Below are 18,266 nucleotides of genomic sequence, written 5' to 3' on the forward strand. Positions count from 1 at the left end.
CTCGTCTCTCATTAGCAACTCGTTCAGCGGCCTCGTTTCGCTTCGACGGCTTTCAGCCTCACCCTGCTTCATTCTACTACGTTAATAAATCATTAGCTCATCCATGAACATGATTTCTGCCCGAGTCTTGTCGGATTGCGTCGGCTGTGGGGATGAAGACGACAACTCCCATGATTCCACATTCAGTCACGGCGTCATCAAAATACGCCTTTGTCTATTTGTTTATTTTGAATACGCGCCCTCTAGCGGCGAAAATGACATATTGTGCTTTTAAAGGGCAGTTAGTGTTTTACAGTAGTTTCAAACTGACGCACAGCTTGTTTTCTCCCCGCAGTATGTGTATTTCCGTATGGGCGTGCGGCAGCCAGAGATGGTAAAGGCAAAGCTGTTCAGGTTGCCTCTGTCCGAGCTGCGCTGTCGTCACTGTTTTCTGGAGCGGAGGGGACTCTACCAGACGCCAGACAAGAAGGGCCAAACACTCATCCTCAACCCACCGCTCAAAGACGTCCTCTGCGTCTCTGAGGAAACCTACCTGACTCAGGTCGCCATGGCAACTGCAGAGGAGTTCCATGTTTTTCGCAAGCTGATGGCAAGAGAGCAGGAGGAAAAAGGGAGGGAGGATGAATACAGCAGTGATGAGGATGAGGAGGATAAAGATGATGATGATGATGGACTGCACAGGAGAAAGTGTCACTGGAACACTGGTTACAAGAAGGACAGGAAATGAGGCATTTTGTATTAAATGTTCAAAATGAATAAAAACTACTTCATTCAGCAAAATTTCATAATGATTTTTTTTGGGATATATGATGGTAGCAACTCATGTTTTGCATAAAAGACCTAACATATGCAAAGCACTACTGTTTACAGGCTGGTGGTCATGCCAACATTTTTTTATATTATTTGTTTGTTTAATCCTCCATCTCATTTATTGCTTTATAAGCTTTTACCTCCGGATATGAGGTGCATAGTAGTGTCGAGGGACATTGAGGTAATAATGGTGTTAGTGTTAGTTTATCTCAACGGCCTGTCATGGGGAGGGTCAGCATAATTTACACCAAATGCTGAGTAACCAAGGAGAGCTGAAAGAGTGTTAGTGCCGTGCGATCGTTTACGGATCTGTGCGCATCAGTGGAACGACTGCTCTCTGATAACGAGGACAGAGTTGGGAGGTATTGATCTGGGGCGACATTATTTTAATGGAGGCCTGGATGGAAGCAGGAGTTACTGCACATGTGGATGAGTGGAACAGGTATGCGTGGAACAGGAGTCATATTAACACGATTAATCGATTGTTAGTCCATGCGTTCATATTGCATTCTTCCTCTTTGAACTGTTTGTCGATAAAACGGGGCTGAAATTTACAATAGTGTTTTGTTCAGTTGGAACTACAGTACGTACCATTTGTGTATTTATTATTAAGAGTTTTTATCACCAGTACAACAAACAAGCACATTATTTGCATTGATTTTTCTTGCTTGTCAAACATGCTACTGGCATTTGTGGTTGAAATTTGTATATTTGGAAGTATATTAAGCTCATTCAATTTCCCTCAAAAGTATTTTTTATATCATATTCATCACTATTAACCCTTGGATTTGTGACAAAATGTTTTCTTGAAAATGTGCGGACTCACATATTTTCATACTTCTTAACAACTATTGATATTTCTTTCTTTCCTTTTTTATGTAGTATTATTGGTAACATTAACTTTCCATTATAACTATAGGGACAGTGTGTAGTCTATTTGCTTTTATTCTGTTTTCGGGGGTTAAAATTATTTACAAAAAATTACCAAATTGTGTATTGGGAGGGAAAATGCTTTGTGAATGTTTGATGGTTTTAATTTTTTTTTAAAAAGGAATGATGGTATCATTTATTTGTGTAACATTTATCCGTCATTATTTTTGGAGAAATTGTAATCTGTAAAGATTTGATCAGGTCATTATAACAATTTAAAGGGATAGTTCACCTAAAATGAAAAGTCCCCAAGAAATTGTTCTTCCTCTGTTGACTTTTAGCCGGTACATATTGAAGTGACAGTTCCTTTAAAAAAAAAACACTGTCATGTCAGTTGCCAGTTATATTAGGAGGAAGGACATTCTAATTCTATAGAGCATTTAATTGGACAAAAAACTGTGTAGTGCAAAATGAATGTGTTTGATTTTTTTAAAGTCTCATCCAAAGTTTACAGATCATATGGTGTATACGTCTGTACTTATGTTTCTTCTCTTTTCTGTAGGTAGAGAAGCCGTCTCAGTAAACAGAGGAGCTGTTGTTCTTCAGCCTAAAGCTTTCTCTCAGTAGTGTGGTGCTAAACTCCAAATATGACTCAGTCTTTCATTGTTAACATCTCGGTGGATTGGTACAACAAAGCGGAGAGCAGACACATGGATCTGTTCCTCATCCCTACGGTTCTGCTGACCTCTGTCACACTGCTGGTCAACCCCGTTCTGTCCCTCTGCATACTGTGTTTTCCTACGCTACGTCAAGAGACCCGCTACCTACTTCTTGCTAACATGCTCTTCGCCGATATGTTCTTCCTCGCCATAAATCTTGCGATGGTCTCCTGCAACTCCGTGGGCCTGCACATGCCCCACTCGTTGTGCGAGTTTATGATGGTGAGCATGGTAATGACATACAGCACGTCTGTGCTCACTATCACATTGATGGTCGTCGACACATATGTGGCAGTACGTTGGCCATTACGTTACAAAGAGATTCTCCCACCATCTCGGGCCAGGAAGATAATCATGAGCTTGTGGGTAATGGCCGCATTGTGTCCCGTCTCTTTGCTAGTGATGTTTGAGGTGGTGATGGGCAGTGACAAGCAGAGCCGTCCAGTGTGTTTGATGTTGATTGCGCTGCACTCGTTGGAACACAAGATGAAGGTTGGCGTTCATTTGTACTTCATCATTGCCATCAGCCTCTGCACTGTTCTCATTGTGTACTGTTATATCCATCTCTACATCATCACTAAAACTTCTGGGATATGGCGTAGTCGGTACTCCCGGGCGCGCATGACACTTCTGGCGCACACTCTGTTGCTCATGATGTATTTTGTACCCGCGTTGGTCTTTGCCGTGGAGCTGGCTCTTTTAAAGGAAGAAAACGTAGATGTTGTGGGAGTGTGGATTAACTTGGTGAACATGTGCGTGTTGATGTTGTTGCCACGCTGTTGCACTCCTTACCTGTACATCCTGCGCTATCATGAGATTTACGAGACTGTCCAGCAGGTGTTTTGGAAGAAGCGACACCAAAGTCAGAGGAGTGCAGCCTAGAACTGGACTTGAAGCAGAGCAAGCCTGCAAAATAACTGTATCCGGTTGCTCTGTCGTTGGGAGGATTCATTTGCTGAAGAGGGAATTTAAAAGACACCTGAGCCAGAAAGAGATCTCAAAAGAAACTTTTTATATTTTAGTATTAATTTTTGTACATTCTATTAAAGCATTTTAACATGAATGTATATTAAGAATGTTTTGATCTTTTTTATATTTTCATATTTAAACTAAAGACTGATATGTGCTGTTATTCATCATAACATAACTACATAAAGTGCAACTGGGTGAATCTCGCAAAGAAATGTCACTAAGACTTAATTACAAATAATAATAATAACAGTAGTTCATAAATTGGGCTTAATTTTATTCATGCAAAATATATTTTTTATATTCTTTTCTTTACTTTCTTTCATTGTGAGATTTACCCAGCTATATATGAAGAGTTCATTTGCAAAAACCGATAACTCCATTTATTTTTTTATTTTTTTTCCAGAAATCACGTTTTTTTTTATTGCGCATTCCAAGTAATATCAATCAAACTGCAGTTGGTTTGTTTTGATTAAGTAATAATAACTTAAACAAATACAGGTAATTTACTAAATTAAAGTTAATTGAAAGTATGTTTGTTTGTTTGTTTTTTACATATTAAAAGTTTGTTTTATCGCAAAAGCAGATAACTCCACATTTCATGTTTAAGAGTTAAAAAAAAGTGGACAAAACCGGCTTTTTTGACAAAACGTGTATAGGATTCAGATCGCGCTATATGTGGAGAATAATGCACACAATCAGCTCTTTTTTTTTTAAAGTGGTGTTTATCGGTTTTTGCAAATGAACTCTTCTACACACACATAAACACTGTATATATACACACATACACTTATAAGTAATTTTATGAGTACTATTTTATTTATATATTTTTATGGTTTTCATGATTTTGTAGGATTCAGATCGCGCTATATGTGGAGAATAATGCACACAATCAGCTCTTTTTTTTAAAGTGGTGTTTATCGGTTTTTGCAAATGAACTGTTGTTATGCATGCCCACAATATTGATTCAAACTCTTGTGTAGAGATAATGCGGTTTTGTTCTCTTGGCAAGATAAATAAATTTACATTTCAGGATTTTTACACGATTGTGTCTTTCTCCAATTTCCTATAATCGTTCAATGTTTAACCTGTGTGGCACTTAATCCTCTAAGTTAAACAATCAATCAGTCCAAAAATAACAGTGTAAATGTTAAGCAATACTTCTGATTCTAGGAAGACATATCAATATTTATGCCTAGGTGCAAAATCCTTGAGTGTCATTCTGATCCATTTAGCTGTGAAGTGATATTTACCCATTTCTCCTCCTCCATGGAAACCATTTACAAGTGTGCCTGTGACAAATCCACATCTGTCCCATAAATCACTTACCACAGTCTGCAGGAAGGGGGAAGGAGAGACACATTTACCTTCAGCCCTGGATTGGACGCACAAACACATGCCAAGAGATGGAAACTCTAATGGAGGGAAAGTCAGAGCGTTTCTACCTAGCTGCAGAAGACCTTTTTTTATCTCTGCTTTGTTCATTTGGCAATTGGTACAACAAGTCGGGTCGAGCTGAGCTTCACATACGTTCTTCTAAGTTCTCTAACTCCTCTGAAAGCCCAGCGGAGATGTTCGCGCACGAGTGGCATGGATTCATCCCTCCCTGCCACATGAAGGTGCTTCAGCTGTGCCCCATTTTGGCCTTCCTGGCCATTCTGCTGATCACCCCGGTTCTTCTAGTACGCATCCTGTCCCGAGTTGACCTGCGGCAGCAAACGCGTTACCTCCTCCTGGCCAATGTTCTCTTCAGTGACCTGCTCTTTGTTTGCATGAACATCCTGAGTGCCTGCATCAATTTAGCCGGTGTGTTGATGACGGAGTGGCCGTGTGCCGTGCTGCTCTTCCTCTCTGCGGTTTTATACAGCTCTGGGGTACTAAGCATTACAGCAATGGTACTGGATACCTGCTTTGCAGTGTTAGCCCCCTTTCGCTACCTGGCACTGTGGCCTGTGTCACGGACCTACGGAGCAATTGTCGCCATCTGGGTCATCTCTGTCTTTCTTCCTGCAGCAGCTGTTGGCATGTTTTTGTGGTACCATAGTACGGCCCCCTGCGCCCTCCACCTCTGCTCCCTTCCTTTGCTGATGGTTTTGACCGTAAGCCACTTTCGCCCACTCCATGTCTCCATGCTGCTGACGGTCACAGGTATCATTTTCATCCTAATTCTAGTGTTGTCTGGTTACCTCATCCTCTACTTTTGTACCCGTAGTTCGGGCGTGTGGAAGGGCGAGACCTCGTCTCGTGCTAGAGGAACATTTCTCATCCATTATCTCCACCTGTTCCTGGCTTTCTGTCCCCTGCTGGTTTTGATGATCGAGCTGATGCTTTGCCACAACAGTGAGACTATGGACCCCAAAGCAAGCCTGTGGATGTCCCTGGTGGTGTGTAACATCTTGCTCATCCTGCCCAAAGCCTTAGCGCCGTACCTGTATGGGCTCCGCTATAGAGAACTGTGCAACTTGCTGTTCCAGTTCTTTCATCTGAATAGGCCAACTACTATCACACCTGTGATATAAATATGCTTATTTGAACTTGTGAAAAAGACTTTTAAAAAGGTGTTGCTGAACTTTTCACCAACCAGTTAAAACTACCAGTTAAAACATAAAATTAGCTGTCTGTAATGATGCTCAACTGGGGTTTTGTAAGTAATAATATGATGTCACAAAAATATGTGAGAATAATCACAAATATACATTCAGCAGTTGTGGTAATGATGGCATTTATTGTGTTTAATATGATATTGTGTATATTTACTTATGGTATTCACTATGAATTTTGGTTAACGTACTAAAAACTCTATTTCTAGCCTATCAATAAAAAACTACTATAAGTCAGCCTTCCCAACTTCTTCAGTCAGAAGCACCGTTATAAACATACATAAGATTTACTACTGTAAACCCTATCTGAAATAACTATGAAGCTTTACAAATGTTGTAAGAGGCTGTGATAATCTCTCGTTTTGTTTTATTTGTTGATTACATCGGTGGCTTAAACCAGGTTACTAGGCCTTTATTTTATCCTAGAAACAATACTGTAGCAACTATTGTATTTTGACTGAAACGAATCTATGTAAACTATTGTAATTTCGTGATAAACCGAGCACCTGTATGTTAAAATTATTATTATACACATTTGCGTTATTTGAAAGATTCCTGTAAAAAAAAAAGAATAAAACTTGCCAGATAAGTAATTGCTCCCTCATTGTGCTCCCTCTCCAAATGTCACTGCTGCTGCAAATTCGATTCATGAAACCTGATCCAGAAATACCTATTATTCGCTATTATTATAATAAGTGTAATTAATATAAAAAAAATGCGCGCGAAACACCGGTAGGATTAGTTAAAATAACCACAAGATGGCGCTATTGGCGCCTTTTAGTAAGGATGATTTCGTCTAGTAGTTTTATGCTGGCGAGTTTTTGTAAATTATAATATTATACTAAATCAAATAGTTTTTACTAAATATACTGTAATTAATTTACATTTTATCATTCACAAATAATACTTTAATTATGTATGCTTCTGATTACACAAGGGAGATCAAGTTTCTAGTTACGCGTCACGTTTTTTTCCGTCTCTCAATCTGTCCGGAGAACTTACCTGTTTTGTTTTTTTTAATCAAGGCGTCTTTCTACAGTTACATAAGGAAAGGGAAGCAGTGTCAACACCACCATTTTATTGAACTGTACATAACACGTTGTACATGTAAAACTAGCAATACATTCTAATCTAAATTCTTTGTTCTTCATTAACAAAATAACATAATTTAACGTCAAGCAACACTATTGGCTTTGGGACCGTTGAAAAGGCTTTTAAAGTTTGCCGTGACAACAATATGACACAAACTGTCTTCGTTCATAATCGGGTTTTTGTTTGCAAACAACGACCAGCCACATGGAAATTCTCCCGCATTGAATTCTGGGATATGACGTTCTTTTTAGCTGGTTTGAAGGACTGATGAAACGGCGACAGAACTACATTTCCCATGAACATATTTCCTGAACAGCTGACATAAACAGAAGTTCAAAGCCTGTGTGTGCATTCTTTGTGCCAGAACACGCAGAGAGCGACTATGAGAAGGACGGTAACAAAGAAAACTTAACAGTGACAGCACAAGTGCTCACGCTTATGGATCTCTCTCTCTCTTTTTTTTTATTTTTATTTTTAGAAATAACCGGATTTGTTTGTTTGTATTTACTTTTAAGGATCTTTAACCCTTACTATTAAATTTGATGTTTGGCAGACAGTTGGTCTCCTTTGGATAAGGTGAGAAAATAATGCTGAACTTTTATATGAGCAATTTCAATGATTGCGATACGATTGATTAAGAATTAGCACTCCAAAGAAAGCAAACCATGTTTGTTTATGGCGCTTTTTCGTATGTCTAAATGTATATATCAAAATATGTGCTTATATCTAAATAATGTAATATATAATGTGTATATATAATGTATATCATATACATATTTGCATATATACATGGTGTGTGTGCGTATATAATACAGTGCTTGAAGTGAAAAAAAGAAGTGCCGGTACTCTCCAAAAAAAAAAAAATACAATAAATAAATATATAAATGTTCATAATTCCAAATGTGTATATATATATATATATATATACTGTACATATATAATATAATATAAATAAGCACCAGTTAAGCTGCAATACCAAACAGGACCACAGGGAGACGCCAAAAGACCACTAAACCTGCTGCCTTAACCTGACTGTACATGCTACTGTACGGATCCATTCAGAATAACTAAACCACTGACCAGCGTATAATCTAAAACACCTTCAACCGGCATTCATTATAAAACACTTGTGCTTTTATGCCAAATACACGCTGAAAAGCATAATTTACTGCCATCTGGACGCGAGTCACTATATTCTCTCCGCCATCTCTGATGAAATCGTCCGTGTTTTCTCTGCATTACTACTTATTACTAATGCATTCCCTTACTGGAATCTTGAACTTTCCAGAAGTTTACCGGTTTCAAATGACCTCATATATATATATATATATAACTTTTTCATAAAATTTATTTTAATTTTCTGCATGTGGTATTGAGATCATTTCTGCTGGCAGCTCTAAGTTTTGAGACTGAATGTTTATTCAGAAACTGCAACTGCTGTAAATCTCTGGTAGACTATAGTAGATCACCTTGAACCTGCAACAAAACAGCTGGGATGGTTATTGAAACATAATGTCTGGACTAGGTTTCACCCAGCCTCTAACAACTAATGACTTTTTAGACCAGCTAAAAACCAATTGTCATCTTAAACTGGATTTTTCTGCAGGCTAGTTAGAAAGATGGTCTCTCTAAACACTTAGGGATTATTTCTCTGTGGTTTAAAGCCTTTTATGGAGTAGAAATCACACATAATTCATCTCATTTATATGATGTCATCATTTCAGTCCGCATGTGGCATGTTTTGCTGTAAAACCGTTTCAGCTGTGGAGGAAATATTGAGCAACCATCCATGTTCTTTTATTTCTACTTCCACAACAAAACAAACCTGAGTGACTTTAAAAAAAAGACTGCGCAAACTCTCCCTCTTTCTCGCTCACTCACTCACTTTATCTCTCAGCCACAAAGAATCAGTGTTCCTTAGATTTTTTTCTATCTTTTTTTTTTTTACCAGGCACGTCTTGACATATTTCAGTGTAGTAGTGTATCTAGTAACCTTCTCAGATATTTATGAACTCAGTGCCTTTTTTTTCTGTGATGATTGTGCAATAATTTGATTTTCAACTTAAAACGTTAGTATTTTTTGCTTTTTTGCTTTTGATTGTCATGACCCTTGGTAGGCTATAACACTCATAATACAATTAAAATAACACTTAAGTTCACATTTTCCTTAATATAATTAATCATAATTGTACATTAATGTGTATATTATTTAATGATTTGCTTTTGGTAACAAATCAAAATGGATGGTTTTCAGTTTTTCATTAAAATATATTAACTTTTTACCTCTGAAATGACTTTACTTTTCAACTGATTTTCAACTAGGCCACTCAGATGGGGTACATAAATTTAATGTAATGGTCAAAATACTATTTAAGCATTGTTTTTGGCTATTGTTATATAAGTAAGCTCCTTTTTAAAATCCATGCTCAATAATCTAATAAAGATATATTAGCAAATAATGCTAGATTTGCAAAATACTTGTTACTATTGAGATGCTCTTGAGCATGAACTTGACCTTTAGCCTCCACGTCTGGGTCAAAATGCCTCCTTGAAAGTGTGAGCCTGGCCACATTCTTTATGAAATGCCACAAGGTCAATATTTCCTTCACAATTTAGTTCTCTTGAAACACATCTTAAACAGGTCTTTGGGTTTACCTGAAAATTACAGACTGGTGTGTTGCAGCATAGATGGTAATGCTAATCTCAAGAAGGTGGACCTCCAGAAATGTACTGAATACCACTAATGTAGTGTTTGTTTATTGTAAATGCTGTTCTTCTACAGGTGTTGATGGTCACCAATCCTTTTCCTGCAACCATTGATAGTGATTGTTTATTGGTGAAGGGCTCTCATCAGATACAATCATGGTGCTCATTCTGGGTCGCCGTCTGAATCATGAGAACTCTGGTGGTGTGCCAGAATCACCGGCAATCAAGCGTAAAGTCTTTGAGATGGAGTCTAAGACCCTGAACGACGTGTACAACTTCTCTTCCGGTTCCTCTCACTCTGAGAGTGTCCTTCAGGTCTTCAACGAGTTCCGTGACAGCCGCCTCTTCACGGACGTGATCATAAGCGTCCAGGGTCGCGAATTCCCATGTCACCGTGCCGTGCTGTCGGCCTGCAGCAGTTACTTCCGTGCCATGTTCTGCAACGACCACAGAGAGAGCCGTGAGATGCTTGTGGAGATCAACGGCATCCAGGCTGATGCTATGGACACGTTCCTGCAGTATGTTTACACCGGTCGTGCCTGCATCACCACCAACAACGTCCAGTTCCTCTTCGAGACCTCCAGCCTCTTCCAGATCACCACACTGCGGGATGCTTGTGCAAAATTCCTGGAAGAGCAACTGGACCCCTGCAACTGCCTCGGGATCCAGCGTTTCGCAGACGCCCACTCTCTCAAACAGCTGGCCAGTCGCTGCCGTGCTTTTGCCTTGTTGAATTTTCCAGAAGTTGCTCAGCATGAGGAGTTTCTAGACCTTCACAAGGATGAGCTGCAGGAATACTTGGCCAGCGATGAGCTGTCCATTGGCAGGGAAGAGGTGGTGTTTGAGGCTGTGATGCGTTGGGTCTACCATGGCGTGGAGTACCGCAGACCCATGCTGAAAGATCTACTACAACATGTCCGACTGCCTCTCCTGCACCCAAACTATTTTGTACAGACGGTGAGTGGTACATTTAAATTAATTTGAACAGGTGGAGAAGCTCTTTATTAGTTCAACGAATCCAGAAATGTTTACAGAGTGCTGCAGAGATGACATATTTTTGTAGCCCAAACCAAATGTTAGCATCACCCTTGTTCCTTGAAAGGGGTATTTTTTTCTACCTTGGGTATGGCTTGGTCCTAAAGTTACAGAACCAGATAAAGCAAGGCCTTGAGATTTGGCTAGTTGTAGAGTGTTGCTGCATTCCATTTAGTTCGGAAGTTGGACGCCAGAGCTAAGAATGATGATGTCACATCCGAGTTGACCACGTTCCAGTACCCAAGTTGGAAAACAAACTTCAATACCTGTTGATAAAAACACACTAAAAAGCAATATTTTAAAAAGATAATGCATAGGTATCATGGATGGTAATGTGTGCACCATTGAGTTTACTGAGACTAACAGAAATGTTAATAAACGGTATATAACTACTGTTTCACTTCTGTTGATGCACTGAGCAGCCATATTGGATTCTGAAGTCAGGGTTGTTGCAGTTCCTCCGAGTTTCCGAGTCGGAACTCCGACTTGAGGGGGCGTTCCAGTGAAAAGTTCCTACAGTGAACTTAGTAATTTCCGACGTGCGAGTACAAATGGAGTGCAGCATTTCGCTCCAATGATAATCAAACACTCTTTGAACCAGTTAATCAAGATCTCGGGGTTCACCTGAAAACTATCGGCAGGTGTGTTGATGTTTGCCAAGTCAAAGCTCTTTCCTCATTGTCGTAATGCAACGAGATTATTTAAACAAGATAGCTGGACTCTACAGGAAGGCAGATATAAGGAAGCCAGATTAAGGTCAAGCATTAAGAATGTGATAATATTTTGCAGGTGGAAGGCGATAAATTGATCCAGAATGCTCCAGAATGTTACCAACTGCTGCACGAAGCACGTCGCTATCACGTACTTGGCAATGAGATGATGTCGCCACGAACCAGACCCCGCAGGTACGCAAACATTTTTGACCGGAAATTGGCCGATAAGATGATTTGCTTTTAAAAAAACAAATAGTTTCTTCTTCCTGTGAGGGACTAAAATTACATGCAATTCACAGAGAAAGTGAAACTGGACCAACTGAAAACAGGTTTTCAATGGACCGTGTTGAACTTTTGAGGATGAGACATGGGGCATTGTTACGCCGTCCTTAAATACTCCTCAATTTGTTAACAAGAAATTTATAATTTGGGCTTAAACCTTAGTAACTTAAGTGCATAATTCATCTCCATTTTTTTTTTTTTTTGCTTTTATGCGAATGGAAGCTCAAATTGTGCAGCTAAAGCTGTCAGATTTATGATTACCGGGAAGTTAAAAAAAAAAATAGTTGCATTGCAGGAGGGATGCCATATCTCTAGACCAGAATATCACCTACAACACTAACAACCACTCAAAACACTTTAGCAACCACATAACAACATCCTGGCATTGTGGCAGTGACTTTTGCATGGGCAGGCACCACTCACGTTTTCTTCAGAACAAATATAGTCAATTTCTACACACTCACTCGTCTGGTATCATTAAGTACTTCTGTTTATAGAAAGTATCCATTTAAAAAAAGGCTCAGAATTAGAAAACATGTATTTGTTTAGTGGCAGCATGTCTTGTTCTGGAGGCAGTATTTATTTAGGGAAACTGTTTTTGGAGGAAGTATTTTTAGGGTAGTATCTTTATAGGAGTCAGATTTAGGGAGGTTTAATCAGTACTTAGAGGCAGTATCTTGATATGGAGTTTCTGCATTTAGAGTCAGTACCCTAATATGGGGTCTATATCTGTATTTAGAAGCAGTATCTGTGTTCTGGAGGTGTTATCTGTGTTTGGAGTCAGTATTTTGAATTTGGGGTTGAAAATGTATGAGCTTGCTTTCAGACATTCCACTCTGCTGGCAGAGAGACAGCCATAACCTCTGTGTCTTTATTGAAAATCATATTTCAAAATGATTTAGTGATTAAAAATGCACACATACAGCCCAAACACAAACTAGAAATGCACACTCCTTCACTCTACAGAACCTGAGATTTCTCTGTGCTGCACACATATAAACAAGCTCTGCAATGAGAACTTTATCACATGGTGTTGTAGGTTTAAATACTTGCACATTTTATGTCTACTGTAGAACTAAAAAAACTCATATGTTATGTGGGTCTTTTACTTGTGACAGTGTCTAGAAAGAGGATTCATTCTCCAATGGATCATAGCGGAAGCTTATTGTACCTTAGCAAGAATGAAGCTTAACCACTTTCTGATGATGTCACCACTTCAAAGCCCATGCTTATCTGATATTGTTATTTTTTCCCTGTCTGCAGGTCTACTGGTTTCTCTGAGGTCATTGTGGTGGTGGGAGGCTGTGAGCGAATGGGGGGTTTCAATCTGCCGTACACAGAATGTTACGACCCTGTGACGGGAGAGTGGACATCTCTTGCTAAACACCCCGAGTACACTAAGTCTGAGTATGCAGTGTGCGCCCTCCGCAATGATATCATTGTGTCAGGTTAGACCCGCTTATTTCTATGTGACAAATTATTTTGTTTTCTGTTTTTGAGTAGCCCCACCCACAGTGAAACTTCATTGGTCCAAAGCCCTCATCGTAGCTGTATATGAAACACCCTTTATTTTCTAATTGGTTGTGATTTTGTTACATAATACTGTATTTTTCTTTTAACTGCAGACAGAAAAATGACTTGAGGCTGGAAACTGATAAAGTGTGGTTAGGACATGGTGAAATGCGCTGTACTTTCGGTGCTGGTGTGTCATGTACTTGATCACAGTGACTGATCAGAAAGTGACTAGTTGTGTGGAACCTGAACACACACACACACACACTCTCTTTTGAGCTGTGTTGTTGGCACAGGCATGTGGAACTTCCTATAAAAGTAGATTCACCCAGATTTACACATTAGGAAGGAGTTTTGATGTCTGCCTGGAACATAAATGACATCTAATAAAAATTTCATATGTGCAATTTGAACTGCAATTTTTGCAATTTTAACTGTTTTGTTTAAGTTTACCTTAAAACATTTGAAGTGTCCTACTGACAAGACAAAGTGAAGTGCGAGGAAAGGTAATCCGACTTTATACCACCTCCCAGGTTGAAAACTGTTAAAATAAATCAGTTTTGAAGACTGGACCCAAACCATGTATGGGGATCAGAATATCATAGATACTTGGGAATGGGTTCTTAAAAATTGTGCCAGTAAGCAACCATCTCTAGCAAGCACCACTCAAATTTTCTTTAGAAAATGTAAGCATCTACTTTTAAACTCATTGTTCAGTTGAGCTTCATTTAACAAACTCTGTTGTTGTTTGGATGGGTTGGACAAATTAGTCCAGGGTTTTCTGTGGCGGGTTAAGGGCTTTTAGCAAATGCCTTTTTTGTGAGGAAATTTCTGGAACAGCTGTTTATGATTTGAGGAAAATCGGAAACAACAGCTGCCTCTGTGACCAGCCAGTGTGTCAAGGGCTGTTCTCACTGGCAAATTCAAGCGTTCAATTGGCTGAGTGCTTGGGACATTTTAAACTCTAACTGGCACAGGCGAGCGGCATCTTGGGGGGAGTATTTGCGCCTAGAGTTTCAGAATAGTTCCAGGAATGATCTGCAGTTTTTGGCTGCAGATGTTGGTAAAGTTATTGCATCACGTCATCCAGGGTCACTGGCTATATATACAGGTCATGCATTTGAGGAGTTTCTGTATCTGACGTTTTATGCATTTAAACTTGACCTAAATTCTTTCAGCTCGCGTGTGTTTTTGTTTAAACAAGCTGGATGCCATAATGAGGAATTCTGAATTGTGTCATTCTTATTCTTCTCCTTCTAGAGCCATTGTTCAGCGCTTTAAAAACATGAAGTAGTATGGAGTGTGTTTTGTGTGTCTGATTTCCATGAATAGAGCTGTGTTTTCGCACTCATGTTCTCACGTGTCAGGTTTGCCCTTCTCTCTGTCTCTCAGACTCTCATAAACACACACTTCTTACTGCTGTTCTCGCGTGAACATGCAGTTAACCAGCCTCCAGCATCAAGTTCAGAGGCCTCTTTCTAAATCTGTCCCTCTTTTCTGTCAAAAGTCATATCCTACTACAGTCATGGTGGTTCAGCTGTCTTTGATAAACATTACTCTTGGATTTCTTTCAAGAATAACAAAAATCTCCGCTGTAGAGTGTAAGTGCACAGCTTGCCAGATCAGTGATTCCATACGTACTTCATAAATTTAAAGGGGTCATATGATGCGATTTCAATTTTTCCTTTTCTTTGGGATTTTAAAAAGTTTTTGGTGCTTAAAAAAATCTGTAAAGTTGCAAAGACTAAAGTCTCAAATCCAAAGAGATATTCTTTATAAAAGCTAAGAGTCAACCACGCCTACCTAAAACAGCTCGTTCTAACACGCCTCCACATGTCTACGTCACGATCTGGGAAGATTTGCATAACGCCGCCCAAATGTTCACGCAAAGAAAGAAGGCGTAACTTTTATTCTCGCTGTAGTATTGTTGTTGCCGCCGCCGCCATGTCGTGAAGGCGCTGTGTGTTTCGTTGTGAAAGCGAAACTACTTTGTTTGGCCTTCCAAAAGAAGACTATATCCGCTTCGTCATGCCTGGAGCTGATCCGTGCTGGTCGCTGAGGAAATACATCAACTTCGCACTGTGGATCGCCGGATCAGCTTCCACCGTGGACGAAGCGGAGTCCAGCTCAGGGTCATCACATGTGGTTGCCGCGAGCCCACCTGCCGCCACTCACTCAAGCCGGCCTCCGCTCACTCTAGCCCACCGTGTGTGAACCTGTGTTTCGTTGTGAAAGCGAAACTACTTTGTTTGGTCTTCCAAAATTTTATGCACCCATCCACATGTTTTATTTAATAGAGTCATGCAGAATTTGCTGATTTCTGATCATACAAATTAAATCAAAGCATGTACAAGTAAAGTAACTTAAAATACACCAAAGTACCTATTTTGGACAGCTCACATATTATTAACTTATTGCATTACATGCCAAATAATCTTTCCTAGGAACCCTGTGTCTGCATTTTTTCAGCAGAGCCCAAAAATTCAAGTTGATCATACCTGTATGACTTTCTTTCTTCTACTCCATTGACTTTCATTGTATGGACAAAAACCACTGATATATTTTTCGCAGCATCTTCATTTGTGTTACACAGAAGATAGAAAGTTATATATGTTTGCAATGACATGATGAACTGAAAAAGAGTAATGTCTGAATTTTAATGCTGTTCATTGCAACATCACTGCCTACATTCGTTTAGACGTGCGCTTTTATATTGATCATCATTTCGTCATTTGCTTTGCTGTGATAAGAACAAGTTACGTTAGTTAATTTCAGTGTTGAAATATGACGGAAGACATAATTGGTTGGCAGTTCCTCCCTGAGGCAGTGGATCTGAGTCAGCAGCAAAAAGACACGTGCAGTGTTTCTAAGAGCGTCTCCATTTGCCTTTTCACTGTTAGAAAAATCATAAATCATTCCATCCAAACCTGACCAAGAGGACCTCTGTTTTTTGATTTGACGTTTCCTGTTCACAGTTGCCCATTTTAGGAGGCTGATGAACAGGGCTGTCGCTAAACATAAATCACATCTGGGGCTTATTCATGCCATTGCATAATGCAAAATAACTTGTTATTTACAAGCTAAATAACTCAAATTACACTAATTTTTCAGGATTTTTAATGTATGTCATCAAGGTCTGGTAAAAAAAAAAAACAATGAACTAAAAATGTCAGATTAAAGAGAAAAGGAAAAGGAAAGGAATAAAACTGCTTTTAATTCATTTTATATGAGGCTTCCTTATTGACTATATTGCCCTAGGCCACAATGTATCACTGGTATTTGCAATGTTTTTTTTAGAAATGTTATGAAGTTTGAGAAAAAATATATTTTGGGCTATAATATAATTATGCCTCTAAAATATTCAGGACTATCCAAAATAGATTCGAAGCTGCATCCCTTCAGCATGTGTCGAGCAATGTTTCTGTTAATAACTAGCTTTACTATTCACCTGCAGGTTTTGCATCCGGTACTGAAAGTGCCTGCTTAGTGACAACATGTAAAGTGTCAGCTGGAGACAGACATCTTAAATGCTGGTTTGTCTGGTCTTCAGTCTGAATGAATGTCACAAAGGCTTGATGGTCTTTGTCAAGGGATATTGACAGAAGAGCTAACTAAAAGGACTGGAGCCAGTCTTTATTATGTTTACTCAGCATTAGACGACAAAGCAAGCACATCCTCTTTAATTAGAGATTTTGAATCTGTCTTTGTTTACCAGACAATTGCTCAGCTAATCCGCTAATGGAGTTTATGAGCACTGTAGTTCTTGTTGTGTTTCTTGTTGTACTTCCTCAAAAATGTTCTTCTATTCTTTTCTACCTCCTCTTTTTCCATTTTCAGCTTCCCTTTTTCATTTTCCCCAGCCTTTCAGTAAAAAAAAGCTGGTTATTTTGAGTTTGTTTACTTCAGCACTCATGTGCATTCCCTAATATGAGCTAAAGAGGCTAAATTTATAATACCAGTGTTTCCTGCACCAAAAATAGCTGAATAAAGGCGTTACCAAGATGGCCATCTAGTGCACTGACCTACCTTGAATGGACTTTGACGGCACTGAGAGGGAAGAAGGGCATCTATGCTATTTGAGCACTTCTCAGACCTTCATTATCTAAGTCTGTAAACAGAATTAAAGTGGAACGGCCTGCTCCCAGGTGTTGAGCGTGTGTGTGGGAGAGAAGGACTGTCAGAGCTTGTTTCAGACCTGCTGTTTGGATGATAACCAGCTATTTGGCCGAGATGTGAAGTGACAAAGAATAGAACAGCCTTCAGCGGGTTTAGATAAACACAGATGACAACAAGAAAGGACGTTCAGATCAGAGGGAGCTTTTCTGTTTAACAGGAACACAGGTGAAGCACTGTGGTTTGTGTAATTACAGACATGGTGTTGTCTGAAACTGAGAATTAATAACCTGTTTGTGGGTTTGCAAAGTTGAAACATTTGACCACAAACAAGCTGCTAGTGGTTGACAAACAAACTATACTGTGGCCAGAAAAAGTATCTGGACACAGTTAAAAATGTATGAATGTCATTGATAAACTAAATGATGCTCAGAACTGACTTCACTTTTCTGAGCCAATTTCTGCGATGTTAGGTCTCAAGGTCATTTTTAGTTGATGTGCTATTAAGTCAGTTTCACTTAATATGTCATGGCAGAGTAATAGATCATCGTATTAGGTCAGAAAATGATCAACTCATGTTTGACACCCAGAACGTCTCAAAATACTTTTTGTCTTCATTGTACATATAGGGATTATATGCAAAGAGTTTTGTAAAATGTTACACTTGTGTAAATGTGTTCAATAACACAGACACACACACACACCAGTGTGCTTTTAGTATTATGTATGGAATATTATAGTATTTTTTTATATACGTATTATATGTATATTATATTATATGTGTGTGTGTGTGTGTATATATATATATATATATATATATATATATATATATATGTGTGTGTGTG

General features: G+C 39.1%; 4 protein-coding genes across 5 annotated transcripts in view; all 4 read left to right on the forward strand.

Moving 5' to 3' along the window:
- The window catches only part of LOC107749141 (transcription termination factor 4, mitochondrial-like), a 4,707-nt gene extending 3,936 nt beyond the window's left edge, over nucleotides 1–771 (forward strand). For both annotated transcript variants that reach the window (XM_016564238.1, XM_016564239.1), the window contains exon 4: nucleotides 335–771. In XM_016564238.1, coding sequence (XP_016419724.1) covers nucleotides 335–727 — 393 coding nt within the window. In that variant the 3' untranslated portion in view covers nucleotides 728–771. The remainder of the gene's footprint in view (nucleotides 1–334) is intronic.
- A 1,556-nt stretch (nucleotides 772–2,327) lies between these two features.
- On the forward strand, nucleotides 2,328–3,281 carry LOC107749204 (probable G-protein coupled receptor 148). Its single transcript, XM_016564302.1, has one exon. It carries the CDS (start codon nucleotides 2,328–2,330, stop codon nucleotides 3,279–3,281), a length of 954 nt encoding a protein of 317 aa, XP_016419788.1.
- Nucleotides 3,282–4,774: 1,493 nt separating this feature from the next.
- Nucleotides 4,775–5,887, forward strand: LOC107749134 (probable G-protein coupled receptor 148). The gene has a single exon (XM_016564230.1). It carries the CDS (start codon nucleotides 4,775–4,777, stop codon nucleotides 5,885–5,887), a length of 1,113 nt encoding a protein of 370 aa, XP_016419716.1.
- Nucleotides 5,888–7,428: 1,541 nt separating this feature from the next.
- Nucleotides 7,429–18,266, forward strand: part of klhl24a (kelch-like family member 24a) — a 23,229-nt gene continuing 12,391 nt past the window's right edge. The window contains exons 1-4 of the mRNA XM_016564277.1: nucleotides 7,429–7,636; nucleotides 9,843–10,723; nucleotides 11,591–11,706; nucleotides 13,060–13,244. Coding sequence (XP_016419763.1) covers nucleotides 9,923–10,723; nucleotides 11,591–11,706; nucleotides 13,060–13,244 — 1,102 coding nt within the window. The 5' untranslated portion in view covers nucleotides 7,429–7,636; nucleotides 9,843–9,922. The remainder of the gene's footprint in view (nucleotides 7,637–9,842; nucleotides 10,724–11,590; nucleotides 11,707–13,059; nucleotides 13,245–18,266) is intronic.

This window comes from Sinocyclocheilus rhinocerous, unplaced genomic scaffold (genome assembly GCF_001515625.1).
Source record: "Sinocyclocheilus rhinocerous isolate Xijiao unplaced genomic scaffold, SAMN03320098_v1.1 scaffold919, whole genome shotgun sequence".
Taxonomy (NCBI): Eukaryota; Metazoa; Chordata; class Actinopteri; order Cypriniformes; family Cyprinidae; genus Sinocyclocheilus; species Sinocyclocheilus rhinocerous.